General features: G+C 35.4%; 1 protein-coding gene across 1 annotated transcript in view; it reads left to right on the top strand.

The window, feature by feature from the left end:
* The window catches only part of LOC150095505 (cytochrome P450 3A8-like), a 65971-nt gene extending 41949 nt beyond the window's left edge, over positions 1 to 24022 (top strand). The window contains exons 10-14 of the mRNA XM_090410274.1: positions 5643 to 5803; positions 7783 to 7871; positions 16475 to 16618; positions 20568 to 20730; positions 23378 to 24022. Of these exons, the coding sequence (XP_090266400.1) occupies positions 5643 to 5803; positions 7783 to 7871; positions 16475 to 16618; positions 20568 to 20730; positions 23378 to 23479 (659 nt within the window). The 3' untranslated portion in view covers positions 23480 to 24022. The remainder of the gene's footprint in view (positions 1 to 5642; positions 5804 to 7782; positions 7872 to 16474; positions 16619 to 20567; positions 20731 to 23377) is intronic.
* Positions 24023 to 24447: the final 425 nt, after the last annotated feature.

The raw sequence follows: 24447 nt of genomic DNA, 5'->3' as shown, positions 1-24447 counted from the left end.
GTAGAAAGACAGTTGTAATTTATCTCTTTTTACCACTCGAAATGGGCAAATATTCGCGATAACATTTTAGTTGATATTTCAGTGAATCTCGTCGTGTTCGGGCTACAATACTTTAGAGCCATAAATAGACCAAGGACTAAATATTCAAAGAATTACGTTCTATAAAATCATATATTGAACTACTATTTCAAGCTAATTTTATTCTTAGTAAACAGATATTCACAGACATCCATTCCGTAGCGAGAATCGAACCCAAACAGGAAGGTTACAGAAAAACGAAACGTTCTGCACTGCACACTTTCAGCAAGCATAAATGTTAAAATACATTTAAGTCAATTATTATTATTATCAGCAATATTAATGAAAATTAGAGAAATTTCTCTTTCTCTCCCTCGCACACACACACAAACCTATGACAAACCCCTCTCAAAAACACCACTACAAGGACATAAACACACCATGTCGAAATCCAATCCTACTTGCAAAAGTTAAACCGTGTAAAAGCAGTTGTTATCTTCCAAGCACGTTTCTACAAATAGTAAAAACAACACCTGGCTTTCCCCCGGTATAGAAACATAACCACAAAACCACCGCCATCTATTATCTTCCTCAGATAAGCTCCGCAAAGCTTCGAGGAAGATATCAGAAATGCCTCCCAAAGAAAGAAAAGAAACAATTATTATTATTATCATCATTATTATTATTAATTGTGTATATGTAAATAGGCTGTATAATAATAAGCTATGATATTTATGATTACATATCCAATGTCGTATTATATTGGTGGGATTAGGTTAGAAGAATCTGATAAGGATAGGGATCTTGGAGTGTTAATAGATGGGAAGTTGAAGTTCACAGGCCATGTGGCAAAGATTGCAAATACAATTCAAAAGATAATTGCAATGCTGAAACCAACGTTCACCTGTAAAGATAAAGATGTTATTTTGCCTCTTTACATGGCCCTGATAACACCTCACTTGGACTATTGTGCTCTGGTCTCCTACTTTCCGTTGTGATTCTAATATATTGGAGAGAGTACAAAGGAGAGTGTTAAAAATGATATCAGGATTGTGGAATACTGATTATGAAGACAGATTGAGAATTTGTAGACCTGCAGGCACTAGAAAACAGGAGAAAGAGGAATGATATGATTGAGACTTACAGACTGCTGAAAGGATCATACCGGATTTCAATTGATGGGATTTTCCAATTTATGGAGGGTGGAGAAAGAACGAGAGGCCATCCTTGAAAGCCGAGAATGAAGGCCGCCAAGAGGGATGTGAGGGCTAGATTTTTCTCTCAAAGGGCGGTGTGTGATTGCAATGGATTGCCATTGGATGTTGCGAGTGCAAACAGTGTGAATGAATTAATGAATAAGTATGATAGCTAGAGTGTGTAGTATGTAGCCTTCCTCGATGAGTTTCTGACTCCCTGGAGGTCTCTCTCTCTCTATGTCTTTTAATAATAATAATTTATTGATTACTAAAATATTTACACTTACAATAAACATTTCGAATGACACTGCACATTATAATTTTACAGAATTCAGCACTAAGTGCTGCATTTTCTACATTGGATTTCAATTAAAATTTTTAATAACTTTTTTGCCTTTATATTATATATTTACAACACATGTTCTTCTAATATTAACAATGAAGATTATACAGCATTTTTTGTATAATAATAACAATAATGATTTTTAATAGTAATAGTAATTTATTGATTGCTGAAATATTTACACATACAATAGACATTGGAAGTTTATTTTTCATTTGGTTAGACTATAATAAATTTAGTTTAATCATTTATCCAAGTGTAAGCAAACAAAGTTTGCGCCTGAAAATATCTTCAGGACTGAGGTAAGGTAGTGCAACACCAGGCAACTCCGAGCAAAGCTGGACCAAGCTCTTCTCACTCCTGTATACTGTATACTGCTATGCATGAAGGGAAGGGCCACTACCGCCCGGTTTCTCTTTGTTTAAGTGCGGGGATACCTTTCCAAAAACTCGTAAAATCCCCCTGACCACCCAATAATGAGCGACTTACAGGATCAGAAAGTCAGAAACGCCCATTTGCTCATCTGGAAGGGTAACAACAACAGCCGTGCCTCAGTTAACTTCACAGGCTACAGCATTGCCATTCATTACCCCACCACGCAGGCCATGGATGACAGCAACAGCCGAGCCTCAGTTACAACTTCACGGGCTACAGCATTGCCATTCATCACCCAAGCTTCCAACCGGTTTCGACCTTTATTGAGGTCTCGTCAGTGGGAGGTAGACCCAAATGTAGAGATACAAAGGCAGAAGCAATAGGAGAGGTCATATTTACCTATAGGAGTTGCCAACAGGTGTACCACCTTATTATTGAATTACTCTGGATTTAGAGAAAGATGTTGGAAGTTTATTTTTCAACTGGTTAGAATATAATAAATTTAGTTTAATCCTTTATCCAAGTGTAAGCCAACAAAGTTTGCGCCTGAAAATATCTTCAAGACTGAGGTAAGGTAGTGCAAAGAAACCGGTCTGGGTAGTGGCTCTTCCCTTAATGCATAGCAGTATACATGTCCGCAAGGAGATGTGCTTTGCATTATGGGAGATACTGAGAAAAGGAGTGATGAGAACTTGGTTCACCTTTGCTCGGAGTTGCCTGGTGTTGCCTCTCTTGTAAGGAGGGAATGATGCTTAAAAGCGCTGTATAACGCTCTACTGTGACAAAAACAGTTCGAAATGTACTGCTGTGGACTTTCTCAAAGAAAAAGGACCTATAATAATAACGCAGTGAACCCACACCATGCTTTCACATTTGGCTGATGCAAAGGGGTTTCCACAATCGAGTGTGGGTTCTCTCTCACCCAGATGCGGCAGTTCTGCGCATTTACACTTCCATTAAGCGAAAAGTGCGCCTTGTCAGTCCACAGGACATTTGACAGCCAGTCCGCATTGTTTTCCATCTGTTGAAAAGCCCAATTTGCAAATTCATGACGTCTCTCGAAATCGGTTGGTTTCAGTTCCTCTACGTGTTGGATTTTGTAAGGATACCTCTTGAGGATGATCCTGAGTGATCGCCACACAGTCCCGTACGAAATGCCAGTTCGTCTTGAAATTTCACGCGGACTGCATTCCCCATGTGCAGAAGCTGCCGATTGTGTGTCGGTCTCGTGTTCGACCTCTTGCACAACTGCAATATTTTTTTCGGGTCTCTCGCTTCTTGCACGTGCTTCCAAACTGCCAGTGTCCTCAAACCTTTTCATCATAGCTATCAGTGAGGGACAAGACATCGGTCCATTTCCACTTCTAATACCCCGCATCGAACGATGGGTGCGCAAAGCCACACTTGCACATTCGGAGTTCTGATAATACAGCTTAACTAAAAGTGCTTTATCTCGTAACGATAACATGCTTCACCTTGGCAGAACTGTTGATGTAGTGAATACCGAAGTTAAACTTGAAAGTTAAACTTCAGTATTCACTACATCTGAAATTTACGTACTTCACGGTTTAAATAGTGACAGATGGCAGCTCCGGGACAGCTATAGCTCCACCTGTCGGTGACAAATGTAACTATTCTTGCAATAAAATGTTTCGTTATTAAAAAAACCCATGTCTTTCTGTGCGTTTCTGTGAAAACCGCATCGTGCTGCTGTCTATACTTTTCGAATTATTGAATTTTTACTTTTTCTGTGACTTTTGGATCACCCGGTATGGCTCCCACTGATGAGACCTCAATAAAGGTCGAAACCTGTCTGGGTAGTGGCCCCTTGCCTTTAGTACATAGATCTCCTCAAGGAGATGGGCTGTGCATTGAGGGTAAATATTAAGAATAGTGATCAGAGCTTATTCTACCTTTACCATGAGTTGCCTTGACTTGCAATACTTTGAGGGTCAGCTAGACTTGCAATACGTGCAGGCGCAAACTTGACTTATTTGTATGTTTGCTTACTTGGGAAATGGAGTAAAACCAAGTTTAAAATAGCTTGGCATCTTTAACATTTACACACACACACACACACACACACACACACACACACACACACACACACACACACACACACACACACACACACACACACACACACACACACACACACATATATATATATATACATATTTATATATACTGACTTAGATCCGAGAACTAGAAAAAAACAATTAAATTTATTCAAAACGCAACATGTTTCATCGGATTGTCCGACTTATTCAGGCGTGGTAACATACAAAGCAAATAAAAAACACTATAAGAAACATTGTATCACAATAAAAACGACTATTATAAAATTCAATTAGCTTTGAACTGTAGCCACAATCCGTGTTGAAGTTCTATTGTTGGGCATGTGCGTGCGTCTGACTTCAAGAGTGTGGCAATATCGGCTAACAGAGCTGAAAGAGTCCGGTAGATTATAACTAAGGTTACTATTTATGTGATGAGGGTCCATAACAATTTCCTTAGATTTGACTATGCGGCGTTCTACCTTTTCATGGCATATATGAATGTTTGAAGTTGTTGTCCAGTTTATCTCATGTTGCTGGCCTTCATCATTTGTGTTTACTGAAAACAGTACATGGCTTGACACCACATGATATAAACTGGACAACTTCAAACCTTCATATATGCCATGTATCGAAGTCAGTATATATATAAATATGAACATATCTCAATTCACAGTTAATATTACAGATCGTTATATATATAAACCTACTTGATAGAATAACTCGCGATTTCACATGGATGCTTAAGAGATGTACCAACTCAGAAAAAAAAAATCTTACCGATAGTATTGCCATCTATGGTCGAGGCCGAGAACTTTTCAGACCACCCTCGTATATATATATATATTTGTTTTATTTTTTATTTTTTCATTTATGAAAGATATGAGATGCCACAATGCGGTTTTCTTGGTTTGTCCCCGGGACAGTATATAACACTGACAGTGTCGTCAGTTTGTACATATTTTAGAATATTCCATATAGAAATACTTTGGAGTGTTTTAGTTGCCTTATAAGTAGAGATTGGAAGTAAATCAATGATTACAGAAGAGAGAATTAGAGATATTTCGTTTCTACTGCTTATACTGCTAGTACTCATCATATTAATGATGAACGAAAACGACCATGTTGTACACATCTACACTTAACTTTCTTCTGCATTCAAATAAAAGTGAAATAACCAAGATTTATTTTAATGATCGACAATACTATAAAGATGAATATTGCAGTGATTTTTGTGCCTTCCTACGTATAGCAAACCGCTTGTGTTTGTTACCTTAAGAATTACTTTATTTTTCAATTCAGAACTTTCTCTAGCACAAGTTATAAATCCATATTTTTAAGAAATGTTATTATATTGAAATATACGTAGTGAACTGTATGTATTTGTTGTCTCTGACATCGATTTTCTAGGACTATCACAAATACATTCTACTTTTTCATCTTCTATTAGGTATTTTGTTATTAATTTACTTTTCTATTCGTTTTCTTTTTGTATAAATTATAAGTTAGGTTCAGGCTATTTTTTTAAATTAAACAATTAATATTATGTAATACAATATTTGTTTTAAAACAACCGTAACATATTCATACTCGTTGCATGCAACACAGTGAAATCAACTATTGACTAACGTTAGCATTCAATAAAATTTTCAGAACTTTCTCGAGAAGAGCTGGTGGCTCAATGTGTTCTGTTCTTCATTGCTGGATACGATACCACCGCGTCTACGTTGTCTTTTACTGCAAACAACTTGGCTTTAAATCCAGAATGTCAAGAAAAGCTTATAGAGGAAGTGGATAGGATCTTTGACGAATACGTATGTATCCCTTCTGACTTTCTATATAGAGTAGCTAAATTGTAAATAAGTGAGTTCACAAATGAGCTTTAATTTGCAATTGCAAATTACAATAACGATATACTTTGATAATACTTTTTTCGTCATTTTCAAATGTAGTTAGTTCTACCAAAAACTGAATTACAACTATCTACCTATTCTAGGACACAATAGCGATTCGAGAAACACTAGTGTTACATACTGTTCCTGCAAAGGTGAAGAGAATAATATTGAGAACTAAATAAGCCACGTTTTTCCCTCAATAATAAATTCTACACAAATAAAAAGCACCAAACATGGCGCTTGTCAAGTCATTACAAAAAGACACATTTATGAACAAAAACTTTCAAACACAACGGATTTATCTGCAATTTATTCAGAAGTAAGCAACTGTATTCGAAGCTGTGCATCAAAACAGTTCTCATTTCCTGAAAAAGGTTGGTTATGGACATTGATTTCTGAAGTGTGATAACTCCATTGGCAGACCGAATTAATCAATGCCTCCAATCAAGTAACGAGGCAAGATCCAATACTAAATTTTTCAGCGTAACTATCTTGTCATCTCACAGCCTGCTCTTATTTCCGAAATTGCATGCGTTGTGGAATATTAAACAAGTAGCACCAGACAAACCTAAATTAAATATCCTGACTTGTTATTAAAATATCACCAACACTAGAAAGCATTCATGAAAAGTTCAGTTTGCTTCTTACGAACAAGATCATAGATTAGATGCAACTGAAGAATCTTCATAACGTAAATCTTCTTAGGGATTTAATGTGAGACCTTCAGTTTCAGGTTTGAATGAAAACAGTGCGGCAATGCAACTCCGCAAGAAATCAACGAATAAGCGAAAATATATCCTCACTATCCGTTTGTACTTGCGCGAAGAGCCATTGTGTGTGTGTGTGTGTGTGTGTGTGTGTGTGTGTGTGTGTGTGTGTGTGTGTGTGTGTGTGTGTGTGTGTGTGTGTGTGTGTGTGTGTGTGTGTGTGTGTGATGCACATTTCAAAATCATACCTGTCTCCATATGATAACGAACTCTTATGACTGCAATATGCAATGTCGGTTATTAGTTTTCTGTCTTGAGGTATAATAAAGCCTCCTGATTGGGTGATATCCCTCTGCCTGCATTTGCGACCGGCTTTCATTATCATTTGAGGAGCGATATAAAAGTTCTTTTCATTCCAGAATAGATTCAAATCCAGGATTTCCCACCAGCAGCCGTTTTGCTCATAAGGAGGAATTGCAACGATCCGATTAAGTTGTAAATGGATCCGAATTGATCTGGAATAAAGAAAGTGATATCTTTCCTGTGAGTTAGAGATAATCGCTGTGGAAAGGAAAAGAGAAAAGTATTTACGAATAAAAATTCAGCATCGATGCAGTGTGACAATAATCGTAGCAGACAGCAGATATCAGATAGTTGCAGCAGACATAATAAGGCTCAAAGTTGAAACATGCAGGACTTTTTGTATTCTTCTTATTGTCAACCATTAATAAGTGAAATAGCCTAAAAAAGAAACAACCAATTATAAAAATATTCTAAAATTCAAAGTATTTTATTTTTACTTTTAAACTTAATTACAGTTTGATCAGCTAGTCAGGGGTGATATTTACTTTCTATATATGGACATACCAGTCCTGGATTTGAGTCTATTCTAGAACGAAAAGAACCTTTATATAGCTCGGCCATAATGTATATAGAAAATAAATGCAATGGGGCTAAGATTCTAAATGAAGATGGGTAAGCCTAAATGGTTAAATTTAATTTTTATTTTCTTTCTTTTTTTTAGGGAATGTACATGATCATGTGATTCGACTTTCTTGAAGTGAATTTATAAAGATTAATATGCAATATTTGGAAATAGGTGGCTTCAACTTATTACTTCATAGAGCTAAAATATAAGCTATAATTTGTCAATTTAGAATTCACTAATAATTTATTTTTCTTTACTTGCAGGGAGAATTAAATTATGACACCGTCAGCAAAATGAAATATTTGGATTGTGTTATTTCTGAAACTCTACGCGCGTTTCCTCCTGCTATAAAGTAATCTATATTTTTATTTAGTGTTGAAATTATTGTTATTATAATTTGTTTCATGAAGTGTGTCTGTGTGTATTTCAAATTTTAATATCAAATTATCTTACATGAAGTCCTGCCGATCCTAGTTATAGTAGTGAAGAAAAGGCAAATGATGAAACGACATATATACGAAAGATGCTCCTCTAGAATCTATTGTATATTATGTCTATATAACTGTGAACTGATAGAGTAGAATTTTCTTAGTAATAATCTACTTATTCGCGCCAAAGTAATAGCAATAACTGCTCTAAATTTATTATTAGCAGTAGTATACTACTTGACTTATTTACCGCGAAATTAATATTATTAGATATTATCAGCGGAAAACAAAAGGAAATTATTTTAATCCACAATTTCATGCTACTTAACTTATTTACATTTCAAAATAACATACTGTAATTTATGTAATAAATTGTACCATGTGTTAAATATAAAATTGCAATTTTATTTTCTTAAACTCTTAAGAAATTAGAGTTGCTATTGCGGGAGGAGGATCATGTTGCCTTTCTACAACATCTACAACGCCAGTTTTTTACTGTTTTTTTTGTAAACAAAACCGCGGGAGAATGTCTATTAATTTCTAAGCTCATCCAAATCCAAACTGCTTTTTAAGTAAGTTTCTAAAATCTCTTGCTTTAGAAGCTAAAATTTTTATTCCAAGATAAAGACGTATTTTGTTTCTCATTTTATAAATTGCTTTTTCAAGCTCTTTTTAAATTTTCTACATGTCCTTTGTAGTTACGTTACTCTTTTATGCTGTTGTTTCTCATAACTGTAACTTACATTGTTTAGTTTTAAGAAAAGATATCACTAGCTTGGTTAGTAACTGCATTTTGTTTCATCACAGGATGATTGTGCATCTTTTGCAAAGGAAGTGGAAGTGAATTCGCAAAAAAATAAATAGAAATGGTCAGATAAAAATGGGATATGAATGGTTCTGCAAGAAAACCACATAAATATATTCGAATCGACTTAACAAATACATTATGTACCAATAATTTTCCGAACACTTTACCAATTTACATTTGATACCAGGAACTGAACCCTAATATCGGGTATGTCTACCTTTGGCTTTCATCTCCGCCTGCACCCTTTTAGGTACGCTTTCTACCAATGCACTGCAAACATCAGGTAGAATTTGTCTCCATTTCTATCAAAGTAGACTGCTTCAGCGAAACACAACCATCGAACACAAGTGTTCAATGGGGGGGGGGAATTCAGGTCAGAACGACAAAAATGGAAGCCCCCTCTAGCACTATCGAATATATGTCTATATAACTGTGAACTGATAGTATAGAATATTCTCAGTAATGATATACTTATTCGCTCCGAAGGAATAGCTATAAGTACTCTAAATGTATTATTATTTGAACTACTACTAGCACTAGTAGTAAGTACGGCGTTATGCTACTTATTTGATTTTCCCAATATGAATGCAGTCGATTTTGTGGCAAATGCATAAAATTCGTATGATGTCTACGTACTCTTCGCTTACTTACCGTGAAATAAATATTATCAGTGTAAAATAACATGAAATTATTTTAATCCATAATTAATGATACTTAATTTATTTATATTTAAAAACATACTATAATTAAGATAACAAATGTTGCCATTATACTTGTAAAGAATAAAATTACAACTTTATTTTTGAAAACTTTTAAGAAATTAGAGATGCTGTTGTGGAAGGTGGATCACTTTGCTCTTCTTCATCAACACCTACACACCGTCAGTTGACTTATTTAGGTTTTTTTTTTTTTTTCAAAAAAAGAAAAAAAAACGTAGAGAATTTATTGATTTCTAAGCTCGTCCAAATCCAAAGTTTATTAAGCAAATTTGTTAAATATCTTGTTTAGGATCTAAAATTATTATCACAACGATCGATATATGATAACACACTTATTTTCTTTTCTTATTTTATAAATTTATTTTACGTATTCTTTTTGAATTTCCTTTGTAGTTACGTTACCCTTTTATCAAAAACACTATTTTAGTGTTATGTCTCATTATTGTAGCTTATATCGTTTAGTTTTTTGAAAAACATGAATACCTTGGTTAGTATAGAATTTTCTTTCAGCATACGAGGATGGCATTTCTTTTGCACAGCAACCGGACATGAATTTGCAAAAATTAGCCCGAAAGGAATCCATAAAAATGTGACATGGATGATTTTGCAAACAGACAGACATATATATATATATATATATATATATATATATATATTTTTTTTTTTTTTTTTTTTTGATAGCAGGTATGTCAACCTTTGGCTTTAATCACCTCGTACATCTTTTGTGTGAGGGTCTCAACCATTTCCTTCAAATGGAATTTGAAGGAAATGGAATTTGTCTCCATTTCCTTCAAATCAGCACTGATTCAGCGACAGATCGAGGACGTGCTCATCTGGATCGCATCGGCACTCCACCTCGTCACACAGGTATTCAATTGGGTTGAGGTCAAGCATCAGTGCAGGCCAAGACAGTCGTTTAATATCCATCTCTTCATAATATTTCATAACAGATGCAGTTTGGTGGAATGAGGCATTGCGGTCTTTCTAACACGGTCCATTCCATAAAAACTCCACAGTGTAAGCAGCACCTAATTATCCAGAATATCAAAGTACTGAGCAGCCTTCATGGAACCATGGACAACGACAAGCGGTCCTACACCAAACCAGCTGAATGCATCTCCACACCATTCTCCCCCACCAAAGTTTATTCTATGTACAACACACTGTGGTAACAAGCATTCACAAGGCTACCTCTACACCGACACCCTGCCATCAGACTGGAAATAGGTGAACCTTGACTCGTTACTCTAGAGTATCGTTTTACACTTTTCAATTGCCCAGTTCTCATGCTCTTTGCACCAGGTAAGACGAGCCACCTTGTTCGTTGTTGTGAAAAACGGCTTTTGTTTCGCTGCTATTCCGTGCAAACCCTGTAAACGGAATTCTTACCGTACAATGTTATTGCTCACCATTGTGGTACTACTAATTTTTGCCGGTTTTTACGTGCCACCGGTTTTAACATTCTCCTCTCTCTGACAATCATTTTCGGCAACCTTGGGCGATTTCTTGCACTAGTGAAACCAGAATATCCCAATTTGTTGATCAGATCACAAATTGTCGATTTCCAATGCTCCAGTTGAGCAGCAACGGATTACGTGCCAAGGACATTTCATCAAAGTGGCAGCCCATGATGACACCTCTCTCGAAGTCACCGAGTTCATGTCGTGTGAACATATATATATATATATATTATATATATATATATATATATATATATATATATGACAGAGTGATCATTGACTCGGTTAACATACATAGATTTATGAAAAAGACTGAATGACTAGAACCGAGATTTAATTAAAAAGGTTTTAATATAAACACACTACTAGTTTCGGCCTGTAACAGCCTTCTTCAGGTGACATTATAAAAGAAAAAACAGTAAATTGAGGGTTAAAAGACTATGAACAACGTAGACAGTCTTTATACATAATTAGTATGAAAACGTTATAGTTGTATTTGAAGCTGTTCTTTCATTGGTTGCATTGTTGGGAGAGTGCGTGCTTGCTGCATCACGTGAACGCCAGTACATGATTACAGCTGAATGACTATCTGGGAGGTTGTAGCTTAAGTTTTTATTTAGATGAACAGGATAGATGATGATTTCTCTCGATTCCACAATTTTTCTCTATATTTCGTCACTGCAACGGATGATGTTTGTGGATTTTTCCCAGCAGACTTTGTGACTTTGGTTATCATCATTAGGATTAGCCGAGAAGAAGATATGACTTGATAATGCACTTGCTCGCTGTCTCTTGTAAGTAATGTCTCTCTCATGTGTGACTGCGATATTCCTTATTTCGGGCAGACAGACAAATCTGTCGAAATGCGTATGGAAGAACACATGAGAAACATTACTTACAAGAGACAGCGAGCAAGTGCATTATCAAGTCATATCCTCTTCTTGGCTAATCCTAATGATGATAACCAAAGTCACAAAGTCTGCTGGGAAAAATCTACAAACATCTTCCGTTGCAGTGACGAAATAGAGAGAAAAATTGTGGAATCGAGAGAAATCATCTTCAATCCTGTTCATCTAAATAACAACTTAAGCTACAACCTCCCAGATAGTCATTCAGCTGTAATCATGTACTGGCGTTCACGTGATGCAGCAAGCACGCACTCTCCCAACAATGCAACAAATGAAAGAACAGCTACAAATACAACTACAACGTTTTCATGCTAATTATGTATAAAGACTGTCTATGTTGTTCATAGTCTTTTAACCCTCAATGTTTACTGTTTTTTCTTTTATAATGTCACCTGAAGAAGGCTGTTACAGGCCGAAACTAGTAGTGTGTTTATATTAAAACTTTTTTAATTAAATCTCGGTTCTAGTCATTCAATTTTTTTCATAAAACTATATATATATATATATATATATATATATATATATATATATATATATATATATATATATATATATATATATATATATATATATATATATATATATATATATATATGGGAAGGGAATAAATTTTTAACTTGGGTATATTGTATATTAGGATAACCAAGCAATTTTATATGCTTGGTTATTTTAGCTCCTAATTTAGGAGCTAAAATAACCAAGCTAAAATAACAATATATATATATATATATATATATATATATGGGAATAAATTTTTAACTTGGGTATATTGTATATTAGGATAACCAAGCAATTTTATATGCTTGGTTATTTTAGCTCCTAATCCCAAGTATGCAAACAATTAAGTTTGCGCCTGAAACAAAGTTCAAGTCTAAAGATGGTACAACACCAGGGCAACTCATTGTAAAGGTGGTTAAAGCTTTGATCACTATTCTTAGTATTTTCCCATAATGTAAAGCACATCTCACTAGAAGATGTATACTGCAATGCATTATGGGTGGGGTCACTACCCAGACCGGTTTCGACCTTTTTTGAGGTCTCCTCAGTGAGTAGCTAGACCCTAAATACCAAGGTTTTAGTAATACAAAGCCTTATCAACTTTACCTATATAAGTTGCAACAAGGTGTATTAAGTTTTAATAAAAATCTCTGGAGGAGATATTGATGGGAATAAATTTTTAACTTGGGTATATTGTATATTAGGATAACCAAGCAATTTTATATGCTTGGTTATTTTAGCTCCTAATCCCAAGTATGCAAACAATTAAGTTTGCGCCTGAAACAAAGTTCAAGTCTAAAGATGGTACAACACCAGGGCAACTCATTGTAAAGGTGGTTAAAGCTTTGATCACTATTCTTTACAATGAGTTGCCCTGGTGTTGTACCATCTTTAGACTTGAACTTTGTTTCAGGCGCAAACTTAATTGTTTGCATACTTGGGATTAGGAGCTAAAATAACCAAGCATATAAAATTGCTTGGTTATCCTAATATACAATATACCCAAGTTAAAAATTTATTCCCATCAATATCTCCTCCAGAGATTTTTATTAAAACTTAATACACCTTGTTGCAACTTATATAGGTAAAGTTGATAAGGCTTTGTATTACTAAAACCTTGGTATTTAGGGTCTAGCTACTCACTGAGGAGACCTCAAAAAAGGTCGAAACCGGTCTGGGTAGTGACCCCACCCATAATGCATTGCAGTATACATCTTCTAGTGAGATGTGCTTTACATTATGGGAAAATACTAAGAATAGTGATCAAAGCTTTAACCACCTTTACAATGAGTTGCCCTGGTGTTGTACCATCTTTAGACTTGAACTTTGTTTCAGGCGCAAACTTAATTGTTTGCATACTTGGGATTAGGAGCTAAAATAACCAAGCATATAAAATTGCTTGGTTATCCTAATATACAATATACCCAAGTTAAAAATTTATTCCCATCAATATCTCCTCCAGAGATTTTTATTAAAACTTAATACACCTTGTTGCAACTTATATAGGTAAAGTTGATAAGGCTTTGTATTACTAAAACCTTGGTATTTAGGGTCTAGCTACTCACTGAGGAGACCTCAAAAAAGGTCGAAACCGGTCTGGGTAGTGACCCCACCCATAATGCATTGCAGTATACATCTTCTAGTGAGATGTGCTTTACATTATGGGAAAATACTAAGAATAGTGATCAAAGCTTTAACCACCTTTACAATGAGTTGCCCTGGTGTTGTACCATCTTTAGACTTGAACTTTGTTTCAGGCGCAAACTTAATTGTTTGCATACTTGGGATTAGGAGCTAAAATAACCAAGCATATAAAATTGCTTGGTTATCCTAATATATATATATATATATATATATATATATATATATATATAAAGCACCTTTTATTATGGGAACAATTTTCGTTTTCTTTTGCAGATTCGTTCAACTTCTACTTGCAAATCGCGATACTTTGTAATATTTTTATATTCTTTGGGTTGATCGTCAATCCGACTATTTCCTGGTACTGATAGTTCGATGAACTTAACACCATTGTTTTCACATTTTTCAACCACTGCTATATCGGGTGTATTGCATTACAAGCTTTTGTCAGTCTGGATTTTGAAATACCAGAGTAATTTAGCTTTTTCATTCTCTACTACTTTCTGGTGAACTTTATGCTTCAAATAGTCTTTAGAAATTTTAAAGCCAAACTTTTTACATAAATGCAGGTGAATTATTTTAGCTAAGTTATCATGCTTTTTACGGTACTCAATTTGTGTGATGTTGCTGCATCCACTTATAATGTGGTCTACCGTTTCTTCCGTTTTGTTGCACAATCTGCATTTACTGTCTCCTTGAATTTTTTGTATTTTTGCCTTAATAACTTTGGTTTTAATGGCCTGTTCTTGCGCTGCAAAAATTACCGATTCTATTTCTTTCGTTAGTGCTCCATATTTCAACCGTTGCCCGAACACTTTTCAAAGATGGAAATTAAGGCATGCAATGCCTTAATTTCCATCTTTCATTTCTCACTTTTACTTGGTTGGTTTTGTATTCCAATTCTGTCTCCATGGGTTTAAATAAACCTTCTTTCCTTACCTCACTTAGATATTTTTCCGTTGTTTTCTGCATATAATCATTCGATTTTCATTTTTCTTCTTCTTCAATAACTTGCTTTGCTTGTAATAATCTTCTACCTCCTTTTTTGCGTGATAGATAGAGCTTATCAATGTCGCTGCGAGGATTGAGGACATGGTACATTGTCATTAATTTTTGAATTTTTTAGTCTACATCTTCCACCTGTAACTGGGTCCATTCAACAATGCCTGCTGAATATCTCAAAACAGGTATGGCCCAGATATTAATAGCTTTTATCAAATTTCCAGCATTAAACATTGACGTAAGGAGTTTTCTTAGTCATCTTATGTATCCTGCTCTAGTTCTTTCTTTGATCTTATTGTGCAGTATCTCTGATTCTTCTAAAATCCCCAAATATTTGTAGCTATCTTCGAATTTAATTGCTTTGATTATTTTACCATTGAGGAGCTAAATTTCGTTCAGATCGTCAAACTTTCCTCTTCTTATTCCAGCAATTGCACATTTATCTAAGCGAAAATCCATTGATATATCTTGACTGAATATGTGCACAGAATTAAGCAATGATCCGAGTTCATTCTCTGATTTTGCATAAAACTTCAGATCGTCCATGTATAAAAGATGAAATATCTTTGAAATTTTTTTAGCCGTTTGATAACCATGAACAGTTTATTTAAAATTCTAGTTAAGGGGATCAATGACAAGATAAACAATAGAGGAGATAATGAGTCTCCTTGAAAGATACCCCTTTTTTATGTTTACCTCTCCAATTTCTTCTCTATTCAGAACCGACGTTGTTTTCCAGTTTTTCATGCTGGATTGCAAAACTTTTTGTACGTTTTCGCTAATACCGAATAATTCTGTGCATTTTAAAATCCAACTATGGGGCACCGAATCAAACGCTTTTTTATGATCTATCCAAGCCATATTGAAGGTTGGATTTTGTACGTTGAAAATTTTTCAGAATCATTTTATCAATCAGCAATTGGTCTTTTGTGCTTCTTGAATTTTTGCTCCCACCTTTTTTTGTTCAATTGGGAAAAGAAAATTTCTTGTAAGATAGCGGATTTTGCTTTATGATATATATATATATATATATATATATATGTGTGTGTGTGTGTGTGTGTGTGTGTTAACTAAATTAAAACCACCACCAATGTAACTTTTAAGCTCATCTTATTTTTATTTTTATTATGGATATAAATGTTGTAACTCTACAGTATACAGTATCGTGGATCGGCGAAGGTTTATTGATTTTTTTAAAGTTTTTTAATTATTTTTTAAAATTGCTGTTACCACTTCACTCCAATGGTGCTTACCCTCAATCACCAAATGTTCTCCTTTAAGAACACCCTAGGAGTGTTGGAGGTAACCGACAGTTTCATGGCTTATAAAAAAAGTGTGGCGTGCACAAGCATACATTGCTCGTACTTTCATCAGTTGTAATGGATACTGTGATAGTATTATATGAAAATTTATAATACTGTTGCCTTCTTACGAATAGTTTGTGTAGATTTCTTTATAAATTTTATTTACGTTGTGTTTATTTCTGTACAGTGTGGATCGAACAGCCGAGTATGACTATAAATTAGGAGACACTGGAATTGTTATCCCAAAGGGCATGGTAATTAGTATTCCAGTGTATGCTATGCATCACGATCCCGAATACTATCCTGATCCAGAAGAGTTTATTCCAGAAAGGTAGGATTATTCATATTGCTTTACTGCCATTAAAATATTTTATGATCTTTGATAACCGTATAAATTTATAATTTCTTTAGATGCTTAATCAGTTAACGGATATATTTTAAGGAAACATTGTGAGGACATATGTGCACAATTTCTAGAACTCTTATGATACTCTAAGTTTAAACTGGAAAGTAAATATTTCAGAGGAAATGAAACCGATCCCCAGCATCCCATACATACTTGTTAGTAAGATAATTCACAAGGGAACCATAAATATCATCATGTCGAAACCTCATGCCAGACTCTGTTCATTTAGAATAGATGTCAAATACCAAAAAATTTATACTGCCATTTCCAACAGTAAATTTCTCGAAACGTATGCCAAAATATTGTTAGCTGCTTGATAACATAATTAGACTACAGACAGGAAGCATTATAGAAGGAAAGAACAAACGTACATACGCAAGCTATAAGCAAATTGGAGCAGTTCTTCATCTCTAGTAATATATCAATTAGTGTTTATTTCTGAGGTCATACAGTATATTCCCTTCAGAAACGTCCGTTATCTGTATACTTCGACTTTAGTGTGTGTTCTTTTCAGAGCACACAGCACGCACGCTCTTTCTCTCTCTCTCTCTCTCTCTCTCTCTCTCTCACACACCGAGACCCACTACCCACCACACACACATTGTGGGTGGGTGAGTTTCCTGATGAAAGAGTTTATCAAACTGAGAAAGAAGAAGAAACGAAATCCCAAAACGTTATCTGCGTCTACAAAATCTGAAAATAGTTTGTTACTTTGCGTTGGACAAAGAAGAGACGCCGTGAATGAAATGCCCCAACAGCCAATGCATAGTCGCAATCTGCAGAAAACAACAACAATAACAAAAATACATTAAATATTCATCTTTCGTTATATTTTGGAAATACCAATAACATCCGTAATTCAAATTGAATTCTTGAACGACTTTGGGATTTATTCAGACAACTTGCAATCTGCTTTTCAACATTTTGGGTTTGTGCTGTTATTGTTTCTCAATAATTCGGAAACTATTGTAGAGACCAAATGAACGTTTTCAAACATCTTTAAAACTTCAAATTGAGGGGTGTTGTTCTCACTAAGTGAGGCGACACGAAAATTTAGACCACAACTTAGTGCTCATCTCCTCCCCCATGCAAGAACTCTTACACAGTCACTCCCACACAAGATTAGTTTGGCATTATAACAGTGTCAAATGGGACGGTCTTCGAGACTACGATGCTTCATTCCTATGTTTAGACCGTTTTTTCCGGTCTTCTAGTTCAAACATATGCATCACCAAAGTGATCCTCACTGGCATGAAAACATATACTTCCCACACTACTGAGACCTGCCATCCCCAAACTAAACCCTGTTCTCCAAAAAATGTGCCAAGGTTGTACAAATGAAAAATCATTCATACCACAAGTGGCTCAAATCAAGAACCCCATCCTCATTCCATGCCTATACTGAAGCCCGTAACAAATGCAAGAAAAATATCAATACTTCCAAAACAGAATTTGAACGGGCCGAAAGCAGGAAGCTTGCAGCCTGTCCAAACGGCAGCCTTGCCTTTTGTTCTCTTGCCAAGGCAATTGGCCGTAACTTTTGTCCAACACTATTCACACCTCTATCATACCCAGATGGCTCAATAGCAACATCAGCCATAGAAAAAGATAATCTCCTGGCATCACACTTTGCCTCCAATGGACACATAACTGACAATGAAAAATGCCCTCCAATCATTCCAACTGCCTAACATACAATGCCGTCTGTATCTTTTTGCCAAAAAGACATCACAAGCCTGTTGTCTAAATTAGACAAGAAAAAGTCTCATGGTCATGACGGCATTCCTCCAATTATCCTGAAGGTCTGTGCATCGGAACTCACTCCTACCTTATGTGACCAGTACACACTCTCTTACTCCACTGGTATATATCCCAAAACCTGGAAACTGACCTTTATTTAACCCATTCCTAAAAGGGTGACTAATCACTGCCATCTAACTACCGCACTATTTCACTTACTTCAGTCCTATCTAAAGTAATGGAGAAAATCATCAACTCCACACTCCTAATCTATCTTGAAGGCACCCGGCTATTAAGCGACCATCAGTACCAATTCCGCCAAAGCTGTTCAACAGCAGATCTACTCTTATACATCACCCATCACTTGACAAACGCCATGGAAAAATTCGGTGAAACCCAAGTAGTTGCACTTGATATCTCTAAAACATCTGACCGAGTCTGGCACAAAGGCTTACTAAGCCGACTCCCATCATTTGGACTACCTCACTACTTCTGCAGATGGATTGTCAGCTTCTTGTCTGGACGCACACTATGTGTGATGGTAGATGACTCCCTATCCCCTCACCATCCTCGTAATGCTGGGGTCCCACAAGGTTCAGTTCTCTCACCGACCTTCTTCCTTCTATATATCAATGACCTACTTCAGTTGACCTCTAACCCAATACACAGTTTTGCAGATGACAGCACACCACATTCCTCCCTTTCATTTGACAAACTACTCTACATAACTCACCTCAACTCACAGAACACCAGCAACCACTGCCCTTAATTCTGACCTCCAAGCCATCCACCAATGGGACTAAGATAACCTTGTCAACGTCAACGCTAGTAAAACCCAGTTATGTCTTATTTCTCACAAAAACGAACCATTTTCCCCAGCATTGTTTTCGATTACACTCAAATTCTCAGACAAGCTGAAATTTCTCTTCTCAGAATTATCCTGACATCAAGCCTCTCCTGGCAAAAACACATCACAACCATTGCATCCTCGGCTTCCAAAAAACTAGGTTTTACCTCTTTAGCTCAAGATTCTACTTCACCTCTAAAGAGCTGTTAACACTACACAAGTCACAAATCCGCCAGCTCTCGAGTACTGCTTTCACATCTGAAGTGGGACTCCAAAAAGCTCCATCAAAATGTTTTACTCAATACAGAGGAGAGCAATTAGACTAATAAATGACCCATCCCTCATAAACTCTCTCCCCCCAATTTCACAAAGACGCTTGATCTCTGCAATCCGTATATTCTGTAAATATTTCGATGGGAAATGTTCACCTGAAACAGCATAAATAATTCCCCACCCTATACTAAGCCCATTGGAACACGTACAGATGCTGCCCAACTTCCTTTCACAGTATACCTCGAAATCCACAGAGCAAGTTTCTTTTCCTCCTCATTCATCCCTGCTACTGCAGTGCTGTGGAAGAGTCTTCCCCACAGACGTATTTCCCAAGGAATACAAAATACAGGCTTTCAAATCAAATGTAAACAAGTTTCTCCTTTCGCAACCCACTACCCATATACGGTACTAACGTACTATAAGTTGATCAGCCAACCTCCTATATATGGGGCCCAACATAAAAGAAAAAAAAATATAAGTTCTTCTGACGTAATTTTAGCCACACACACACACACACACACACACACAAAATCCAAATGAAGCCGACATTTCTCTGCTTTGATTAAAAGAATATCCTTCTTCTGGAAGATGACAGAGCTATGATTTTCATCTCAATATCTAAGATGCTATATTTTCTCAGTCGCTTCAGGCATTACTTTACTTCTGAGATACGATAAATATTTCTCTTAACTCCGCTGTCATCAGCAGAAATCGGTTCCCTGTAGTATAGATTATCAGTGACATTCCGTTTATGCCATATTTGTCCATATCCATCCTTAGATAACATGCCACTGACTAATCAAACATGTGAAATTTCTTGAAACGTTTAAACATTCTTAAACAAACTTACTATAACTTTCTTATGAAGATGAGGAAAGCCATATTAGGAAGGCCATTTGCTAAAATCAGATCCACTTCACTGTTCAAATCACGTTCTTTAATCTTTGATTATTAATAAGAAATGTCGTAATTTAAATGATGATAGCAAACTTACTTTTCTAAAATCATTTATAGGTTTGAGCCCGAAAACAAAGCCAAACGACATCCATTTACTTATTTACCATTTGGAGCTGGACCAAGGCATTGCCTTGCCATGAGATTCGCATTAATGGAAGTAAAGCTGTGTCTAGCAAAGGTGTTACGACATGTGAGGTTCACTGTAAGTCCTGAGACGAAGGTAAGCCTGCTTAATGAATTCTGTTACTAGCTCTCTATTTTTAGCTGCATTCCATAAACTGCAATCTGAATATTTTATCGACTGCCCTGTGCCTAAAGCGACATTGTATATTCCAATTTAATTTCTTGATCACACTCTGTTTACTGATATTGGATTTTTATAAATTTTGGGAATAAATTGAAGTTCAGTTAATATAAAATTATTTCAGTTTTTCCCAAAGTTCACTATGAAAAACAAATTATACTGACAGCATCTACAAATGATATTTTACGGGTTAAGCTGCACAGCTTTAATCATGAAACAAGCATTTCTATTAGGGAATAAAGGATAATGAGAATAAGATGTATATCGATGCAACGAAATCAGACCTTATTGCACGTTAGTATCTAAATTCTTTAGAAGAGGAAAAACCTAACGTTTGCTGAGTATTCATGGCAAAAAAGTATTAACAAAAGGCGCATTAATAGAATTTTTATATTACTTTATTTGTACTTTAATAACTTTTAGAAAGAAAATAAATCTTTCACACAATAAAGACATAATAATCCGTAATAATAATAATATTCATAATCCGAATACTATTTCAAGACACTATTTCAAGCTACGGAGTCTCTTTGATAAGAACAAAGAGGCAAAGAGAATAAATATAATCAAATTTCCTGTTGAATTAGCCAATAACGCAAGAAACATCTAGTTATTGTTCTCATTCACATTTCCCAATTATAGGGGCTCAACTGACTACATACAAGTCTGCCAGTAAACTGAGATGAACCCCTGTTTTGTTTCCTGGATTTTCGCTTCATGGATTTCTTGATTTGAAATCCAGGAAGGCGAAGAACAAATGTGTGGCATTTAATACAAAAAAAATCTTAATCAAACTAAGCATTATTAAGAAATTTTAAAGGTGTTCAGAATAACAATAAAGGCAAGAACGTAATAGAAAGTGAACAAAAGAGAAGATAATTTCAGAGAGAGGACAGAGCAGACAGAATTGGCAGAGAGGTTATGCTAATATTAGACGAAGAGTTGAAGCCATAAAGAGTAGAAATGCTTGAAGATGACAGGTATGGAGAGCGAAAGGAATTCGAGGCTGAGATAGAGATCAATCGGATGAAATATGTAATCGGCTGATGCTAAAATCCAGGGGGTATAAGGTAGAATGTGGATGGAGAATGTGGAGGATGTGCTTTGGAAAATTAGCGGGATGAATCAATCCAGTAACTAATAATTGGATTTTTAATAATATGGGACATAAACTGGAAGAAAGAATGGTCACGAATAGGAGAGTAAATGAAGTTTATATAGATTTTAAGAGATAACTTCCTGATACAGCATGTAATGGAAGGGACAAGAGGTTACAGAGTGTTAGATCTGATCATAGCATCAGAGAAAATATCAGTAACCAATTTAATTAAACTGTATCCACTTGGCGAATCGACCGTGTGGTCGTGACTTTGATTGGTAGAAGTGCTGAATATTCTGCTACAAGGAGGTGTATGAGGAATATCTATAATAAAGTAACAGTGCAGTTAAATAAAGGAAATCCTTACACTGATTCTGCTTACTTCGCAAAGGCATTTCTCAGTAGGCCACAAGTACTCAGTTGCGTAAATTGGAGCAAATGAAAATGGATCCGAAGCTGCTTTTGGATTACAGGGTGGCTGATGGACAGATACCAAAGAGTAATTTATTGTTCATGCATTCTCCTGAGTGGAGAAAGCATGCGACCAATGATGTACGAGTACTGCCGGACTTGATACATGGTTTGCTGTTGTTTAATTTGCACATTCATGATATTCGAAATAATTTGAGAGGAAATATCCACTTGTTTGCGAAGAGCACAAAAAATTGCGAACAGCGACAGTGATGCAGATATTTTGCACGGTGACTTAAATATGCTGGCGGTATGGGTTAATGTTAACGGCTGTCAGTCTAAAGTATCTGTGTAAGGTGATACGCTTTGGGGGGAATGCAACTACAAGAAGTTGACTAGGCAAAGAAGTTGGGGGTTACTCTGGACAGAGAAATTAAATTTAGAGGGCATATTCCGAAGGGTGCTAAAACATCACATCAAATTACATGGATGTTCAAGAACACACTGACAAAGCAAGGAGAAGGAAGTTATTTTTCCACTTTATAAGGCATTAATAAGACCACATCTTTACTATTGCACACAGCTCTGGTGACAAAGATTCCTTGTTCATGAAGAAATCGTGGAGTGGATCGAGAGGCTAGTGACAAATGTTGTTGCAGGTCTGTGGACTATTTCCTGTGAGGAGAGATTGAAGGTCTGTTTACACCAAACAATAGCTGATAGGTGTAAGAGAGGAGATAGGATAGCAGAATTTAAATTATTAATGTGTTTTATAGGATTGATACTGATGACATTTTTCTGTATTTATATTTATTATCCCATAATCCACTTATAACAGGTTATTATACGATGCAGCACAGTTCCATTTGCAGAAGCTAGAACTATTAATTAAAGCAATTCAGAATCCAAAGAAATCAGATTATCTATAATTATCCGTGTATCCCTAGAAATTGAAAAATAAATGAATTTTTAATTTACGTATTAATAAATGAATTTTTAAAATTATAGAAGCACTAAAGTTTTTTAACAAGCAATTTTGACATTCATTCACAGGGTATTCTGGAATATTTCAATTCTGGTCTTCTCCAACCAAAAGCCGTACCTTTAGTCGTGGAAATTCGAAATGACGTTCCAGCAAGAGAAACTACATTGTAATGATTAAACGGGCAAAGTCATTAAAGGAAAGGTTGAATTAAAGAAACTCAGAAGGCTCACAATAATAAATAAATGTTTCTATGTTATAAAATATAATTTCCAATGTCTTTATTCCAGACTAAGGATTTTGATGAAGTTTAACAATTATCAGTGGATTTATGTTTCTTGCACAGCTTTAGAAAAGTTCATCAGCCCGAATATTTGCAAGTGTTAATCATCTTTAATATTTATTGTAATTATGTCTTTCATTTTGTATCAAAGAACCAATCATGAAAATTACATGAAGTTTGATATGACTAATGGAATTTTGGTTCCTTAAATTATTTTTATTTCTTAAAACAATGTGTCAAATTCATAAATTAATTATAAATATTTATTTCATGCAGCTGTTTCATAAAACAATTATAAAAATGCAATTTCCTTATATCAAAAATAATAATAATCAAAGCAATTTTTTGAAACATTCAATAACTGTTGAACGTTTTTGTTAAAACATGATAGACATTTTGTAGAAAACACAATAAAGCAAACATGCCACCTAAAATGAAATAATGCATTGATTTTGTTTTATCGCTTTTGTAATTTATTGATTTGTGTTTTTTGTTTTTTTAATTAAAAAGAATGCAAGGAACATTTCTTGAAAAAACGTCACCGGATATCCATAGTACGAAGAACAAAAAGCCTACACCTTAATAAGATATAGAACCTCCTTTTGATACGATGACTGAAGCAGTCCATTTGGACATACCGTCCACAGCAGAAGAATAGCGATCAATAGGAATTTTGGTCCATTCTTCAAGTAGACATGTAATGAGGTTTGTGGGGCGCACCCCTAAAAACTGGAGTATTGTGAGGACGGATATCCCTAGGGATCAACCAACGCTGCTCTTAACAGATGCTCAATAGGGTTTGAAATCAGGGCTATGTGGATGCCAGTCAAGTGTGATGACGTTCCTTTCCACAAAACA

The sequence above is a fragment of the Typopeltis vanoorti genome, chromosome 20 (assembly GCF_054136105.1).
Source record: "Typopeltis vanoorti isolate ZY-2024b chromosome 20, IOZ_Tvanoo_1.0, whole genome shotgun sequence".
NCBI classification, from domain to species: Eukaryota; Metazoa; Arthropoda; class Arachnida; order Uropygi; family Thelyphonidae; genus Typopeltis; species Typopeltis vanoorti.
The sequence above is the reverse complement of the archived record's forward strand: the minus strand, read 5'-3'. Positions and strand labels throughout refer to the sequence as shown.